We start from the raw sequence: 7024 nt of genomic DNA, 5'->3' as shown, positions 1-7024 counted from the left end.
TAGGTAAATTTAGTTGTTGGCGGTTACCGTTTATTAGATAATTTGTGGGTCAATAAGCCAAAAGCCGACAAAAAAAGCTACTCATAGCAGCTTTTTCATTTTGGCTTAAAAGCTAGCTTTTTCGCTAACCGAAAAACCAATTACCAAACACTTTTTTTGGCTGTTTGACCACATAGAAAAACTAAAAGCTAACCAAAAAGTCATTTACTAAATATGGCCTTAGAACATCTACATTGGTGGAAAAATAGGCTCCCCATTTGCCAAAAAATGAAAATGGGGACCTTCCCACCAATGTTACTCTATTCCCATTTGATAATTTTTTTTTTTTTTTTTTTTTTTTTTGGTGGGGGGGGGGGGGGGGGGGGGAGGGGGTGAGGGTTTAATTTGATGGGAAGCCTCCCAAAAATTCAAGTAGACCCAATTTGCACACTTGGATACCAAAATACTTGGTGGGGGTATGGAAAGTAGGAGAAAGAAAAGGTGGTGAAGTATGGAAAAATAGGAGAGAGAAAGTAAATGAAGAGGTTAATGAATATAGGTATGGAATTGTAAAGTGAGAAGGTTATGTGATAAGGTTAGTGGAAAGTGATGTACACTAATGAGGTGAGGAGAGAGAAACTATGGGAAGCCCCATGAATGTTGATGCTCAGTGTCTTGCTAGGTAAATTAACTTATCAAAATGTGTTTCCAAACCCTTTTTTTTTTTTTTAACTTTAAGATGACATTTTACGCATTTTACTTAATCATAAGAAGTTTGTATAACTTTTAAGTTTATTTTCTAATTTTAATTTTTGTTAAGTATGTTTCTTAAATTACATAATGGTCAATTTTTTTTACTTTTTTTGTAAAATAAAAATTATGTCTTGAATCCCTAGATGTAACCAAATGAAATGTATCAGACCATATCACTACGCTTAAAAGAGTTAATAATACTCCTAAATCCTAATGTATAGCTCATCAAGTCATAGCACCTACCGGCTACCACACAATAGCTACAAGGACCAAATTGTTTGACAATCTCATACTCCAGATTAAAGAAGGTTGTTGCCAAATTAAAAGAGTAATTACTAGTAGTTTGGAACTTAGATGGGTAGGATTCTAGGTTGGTTTTTAAAATTGGTTTAAGTGAAATTTGACCAATAAGTCTTTCAATCAATTGTTAAAAAAAAAAAAAAAAAAAAAAAGTCTTTCAATCAATTCTCCACATTAATCATCCTTACTTTTGGACCATTTTAGCTAATTTCTAGGTCTCATTAACATTAATACAAGCAAAAACCCAATTTTCAAACAAATTTGGACTAAACAATCAACAAAATACGAGTCAATTTTGCCAAACCTATCCATACAATAACGAACACAAAAAATCAAGAATTTCCATCCTTAGTATCCCTTGATATGCCAATATGGCATACATCTACTGATCTAGTATTCGGTATTCCTCATACTAATAATTTATTTATTTATTTATTGCTTCTTACATAATTTTTGGGAAGAAATAAACAAATGAACAGTGAATAGTTAATAAAAAAAAAAATACATGTACGATTAAAAAAACAGCCAGAAATTTGACAGTCCACTTCTACTCTACTAAAAAGCAACATACGCTCCATTTTCCCAACTTCGCATTCCCCAAAACCCACAAAAAAACACCATCAACAATAACAACAACTATGAAATGAAAAACCATCAATTATTATTCTCCTTCTATAATTCCATAATACTATAATTCATTCGTTGCATTTTCATCCCACCATTTTCTTTTATGCTTCATTTTTATGGCAACGGCTATTTTTCTTGTCTCCCTCACTCTTACCTTTGGTTTTGCTACCATTTTTTCCGGTGCTACAGTGACGGAGGTTGACTCACTACTAGCCTTCAAGCGCAATCTAAATGACCCACTTGGCGTATTAGACGGCTGGGATGCGTCCACGCCATTAGCCCCTTGTGACTGGCGTGGCGTCGGCTGTTACTTTAGCAGAGTTGATCAGCTCCGCCTTCCACGGCTTCAGCTCACCGGCGTACTTTCGCCGGAGCTTGGAAAGTTACGGCAGTTGCGGCGGTTAAGCCTCCACTCTAACCACTTTCATGGGTCTATTCCTCGCTCTTTTACCGAACTTTCTCTTATTCGTGCTCTTTACCTTCATAATAATTCCCTTTCCGGCGATGTTCCACCGGGGATTCTCTCTCTTAGTAATCTTCAGATCGTTAATCTCGCCGGTAACGACCTGTCGGGTAGAATCTCCGGCGGAATCTCACCCAGTCTCCGGGTACTCGACCTCTCGTACAACAATTTCTCCGGGTTGGTTCCGGCGAATTTCTCGGAGAGCTTGCAGCTGACGCTGATTAACCTCTCGTCGAATAGGTTCTCCGGCGAGATACCCGCCAGCATTGGCGCGCTTAAACGGCTGCAATACTTGTGGTTGGATTCGAATCTTTTAGTGGGTACTCTTCCTTCGGCGATACTGAATTGTACATCGCTTGTTCATATTTCTGCCGAGGATAATTTCATCTCCGGTAATATTCCGGCGACGATTGGTGCAATGCCGGAGTTGGAGGTACTTTCTCTTACCTCTAATAAACTCTCTGGTGTAGTCCCTGCCTCTGTGTTTTGTAATGTGTCCAACCCTCGGTCGCTTCGATTCGTTTTCTTAGGGTTCAATGCCCTCACGGGAATCGCTAAGCCGCCAAATGGGTGCACATTTAGGAGTGGATTGGAGGTCTTAGACCTTCACGGGAACCGCATTGTTGGCGAGTTTCCGGATTGGGTGGCGGATATTCCAACGTTGAGGGTTTTAGATCTTTCTGGAAACCTCTTCACTGGTTCACTTTTTGCAAATTTTGGAAATTTGATGAATTTAGAGGAGTTTAGGGTGGCTAATAATTCATTGAAAGGTCAAGTTCCTAAGGAAATAGGACAATGTAGTATGTTGAGGGTTCTTGATCTTGAAGGGAATCAAATTTCTGGGAAAATTCCAGAAATTTTTCAGAATTTGAGTAATTTGAGGGTTTTGTCATTAGGAAGAAACAGATTTTTGGGTTTGATTGACTTTGATGTCGGGAGTATTCAGAGTTTGGAAGTGTTGAATTTGAGTGAAAATGAATTGACTGGAGTGGTCCCAAATGAGGTGCTTCAACTCACTAATTTGACCACTTTGAACCTCAGTTTTAACAATTTTTCTGGGCATGTTCCAGTAGAAGTTGGTGATTTGAAGAGTTTAGCGGTGTTGAATTTGAGTCATTGTGGGTTTTCGGGTTCGATTCCGAGTAGCATTGGGAGTTTGATGAGGCTAAGAGTTCTAGATTTGAGCAAACAGAGATTATCTGGGAATTTTCCTGCTGAACTGTTTGGGTTGCCCAATTTGGAGGCTGTTGCATTGCAGGAGAATGATTTACATGGGGATATTATTGAGGGTTTTAGTAGTTTAGTTGGTTTGAGGTACTTGAATCTTAGCTCCAATTCTTTATCTGGTGACATACCGGCGACTTTTGGCTTCCTCCGGTCCCTGAATGTCCTCTCTCTATCAAATAATCGAGTCTCGGGTGAAATTCCACCTGAGCTTGGCAATTGTTCAGAGTTACAAGTACTTGAACTTGCAAGGAATCGTTTGGTGGGCAATATTCCAAATTCTTTGTCAAGGTTATCTCATTTGGAGGAGCTTGATTTGGGTCATAATAATTTGGATGGTAATATACCAAAAGATATTTCCAAATGCTCTGATTTGCTAAAGTTGGTCTTGGATTTTAACCATTTTTCAGGGCCTATTCCAGGCTCATTGTCAAAATTGCTACACCTTAGAATGCTTGATCTTTCATCAAACAATTTGAGTGGCTCCATCCCAGAAAATCTAACCCATATATCAAGCTTGCAAAACCTAAATTTATCCTCGAATCATTTCGAAGGTGAAATCCCAAAAACTCTAGGTTCTGATTTCAGTGATCCTTCAGTGTTTGCAGACAATGGAAAGCTGTGTGGGTATCCATTGAAGAAGGAATGCTCGTATTTGAGGCGGAGAAAAATGAGGAAGTTGATGTTGATTATTGGTGTTGCACTTGCTGGGCTTCTTTTCCTAGCATTATGCTGTTGTGGTTACATCATTAGCCTCCTACGTTGGCGTGAGAAGCTCAAAGGTAAGGCAGCCGGGGGAGAGAAGAAACCTAGCCCACCGAGAAAAAGCTCTGGAGCCGAAAGAAGTAGAAGCAGCAGCGAAAATGGTGTCCCAAAACTTGTCATGTTCACTAGTAAGATTACATTGGCAGAGGCCTTAGAAGCAACAAGGCAGTTTGATGAAGAAAATGTTCTAAGCAGAGGAAAGTATGGGATGGTGTTCAAGGCCTCCTTTGCTGATGGAATGGTTCTTGCAATCCGGCGATTACCTGATGGTTTCCTTGATGATAGAGGCTTCAAGAAGGAGGCTGAGATGCTCGGGAAAGTGAAGCACCGGAACATCACCGTGTTGAGAGGGTATTATGCCGGTCCACCTGACATAAGACTCCTAGTTTATGACTACATGCCTAATGGAAACTTGGCCACTCTTCTTCAAGAAGCATCACACCATGATGGGCATGTCCTGAATTGGCCAATGAGGCACTTAATCGCGCTTGGGATTGCTCGTGGGATCACATTCTTGCACTCCTTAGATATGGTTCATGGTGATATCAAGCCTCAAAATGTGTTATTTGATGCTGATTTTGAAGCACATTTATCAGAATTTGGTCTAGACAGATTGACAATTGCAACGCCAATCGAAGCCTCAACATCAACACTGCCAATCGGAACACTTGGATATGTTGCTCCAGAAGTGTTGTTAACAGGTCATGTATCAAGAGAAGGGGATGTGTTCAGTTTTGGGATTGTTTTGTTAGAGATATTGACAGGGAAAAAACCCATTATGTTTGAGCAAGATGAAGATATTGTAAAATGGGTCAAGAAACAGTTGCAAACAGGTCAAATATCCGAGCTAATCGACCCGGGTTTGCTCGAACTAGACCCTGAATCATCCGAGTGGGAAGAATTTTTACTTGGGATCAAAGTAGGTCTCCTTTGCACAGCACCCGACCCGAGTGAAAGACCATCCATGGGTGATATTGTATTCATGCTCGAGGGTTGTCGGGTAGGACCCGATATCCCGTCCTCCACGGATCCGACCTCACTCCCTTCCCCTGTCGGATAACCTAGGAAAGAAAAAAGTTGATCACCCAACCAACTTTGTTTTGGTGAAAAAAAAAAAAAAATCAGATGATGTGATTTTGTTTCAATTTTAACAAAATGTAATGGTGATTTTTATGTGTGTATATAGAGTATTTAATTAAGTTATTTGATTTTATAATGTTGCAAGTTGAGGTAAATTAATTGGTAAAAAAAAAAAAAAGTTGAGTAATTCATAATAGTCTTCTGCATCACAGCATCCAGTCAAAGGAATTGAACCCGGGAATTCAGAAAATCCGGAAAGTTTGTTGGGTACAAAAAGAAAAAATATATAATTCCCGCCAAAAGTGGAATCGACACGTGGAATATAAAAGAAAAGTAGCCGTTAATATAGCAACTTTTTTACTTTTAATTTAATTATTTTATTTTATTTTGTTTGGAAAAATAGAGGGTGGTTTTTAGGGACCCGTGAAGACGTCAGAGCATTAAACAAAGAGGCTTGTATAAGATGGCAAATAAAGGGGTCCGTCTTTATTTGTTCGTCTTCTTTCTATACAAAATTCATAGAAATTTAACAAAATATATTCTGAATACGTAAGAAATTACAGTGGAAAAAAAAACCTACTTCAATCATGTGTTCGAGATCCTTTTAAGCTTCACTTTTCACCATTAATCCAACTAAAAATTTATCCTCATATAAATATCACAATATTTATGGGGTAACCATTAACTCATCGATTGAGAGACTAGTAAGCTTTAGAAAAGTTACGGCCTTCGGGTTACAAACAAATAAACAATGATATACTCTTCGTACATTTAGTTGCACATCACACATAAATCGAGTTGTTTTAATATAACATGGTAAAACCATATAACTTCACTGTCACACATAAATCGAGTTGTTTTAGTATAAAGTGTGTTTAGTTGATATTACTTCCTCCTTTCAACAAAACACTTTTTGTATGTTTCTCCCTAACTCATCTCACCACCATTCCAGAATTCAAACAAAGGCAGAAAAGCATGTGACAAATGCAAGAAAAAAGCAGTGGTACAACATTCATAAATAAACGCAATGTTTAGCATTATTTTCACTGACAACATTTTAGTCAAGAATGTAAAGATGACAACAATTGCAGGAACCTAGCTATATATAGTCTTACAGACAAAGTCAGGTACAATATTACAGCAATTAACCACGCATGTCGTTTTCCAGGTAGAAGACGTTCAAAACGACATTAACTCTTTAAACCAAAGTAGGGTTCAGTATTTCAGTATATACACATGTACATACAGTTTCTACTAGATACAGATCCATTATCATCTTATTCATCTACTGTGATGCCAAATGGATTTTGACATGTACGGTTCGAAGGAGGTGGGTTTGATAGTGAGGTTAAGGGTGCTAATGAGAGTGGGACTACGACTACCAACTACGGTTTTGTTCTTTTCACCTGAATGAGTATTGAGTTGCCGATGTAATAAGCTAAGGATAAGGATCGATAAGTTCATACAAGGGTTCGTGAATTCAATTCAAAACCTTGCATACACTGAGGTGTGGAAGGTTTTGACCCTGTTCTACTTATGGACAAATGAAATTGTTGCTTATTCTCTTCTAAAATGTGATTCTTTGCATAGAAATGCAATTGATTTTTGAAATTTCATAGGTAAATAACATAAATACTACTCGGCATCGCAGCAAATAGCAACACTTTCTCTCAATTAAAAAAAAAAAGACTTTTACCACATTTCAGAGATAAGCTCTTGTTCACTTTCTTCCCCAAAGCTAACCTCATTCTAACCAAAGCTGATTTCCAATGAAACATCTTATTTTGTTACGATTACGTGTTAGATCAATCAATGTACCTTCTTAAGAAAAAT

General features: G+C 38.2%; 1 protein-coding gene across 1 annotated transcript; it reads left to right on the top strand.

Annotated features, from left to right (window-relative positions):
* The first annotated feature begins 364 nt into the window (after positions 1-364).
* Positions 365-5439, top strand: LOC110709867 (probable LRR receptor-like serine/threonine-protein kinase At4g36180). Its single transcript, XM_021888136.1, has one exon. It carries the CDS (start codon positions 1776-1778, stop codon positions 5169-5171), a length of 3396 nt encoding a protein of 1131 aa, XP_021743828.1. The 5' UTR covers positions 365-1775; the 3' UTR covers positions 5172-5439.
* Positions 5440-7024: the final 1585 nt, after the last annotated feature.

This window comes from Chenopodium quinoa, unplaced genomic scaffold, assembly GCF_001683475.1.
Source record: "Chenopodium quinoa cultivar QQ74 unplaced genomic scaffold, ASM168347v1, whole genome shotgun sequence".
NCBI classification, from domain to species: Eukaryota; Viridiplantae; Streptophyta; class Magnoliopsida; order Caryophyllales; family Amaranthaceae; genus Chenopodium; species Chenopodium quinoa.
Note: the sequence above shows the minus strand (reverse complement) of the source record. Positions and strands in the feature narration are given on the sequence as shown.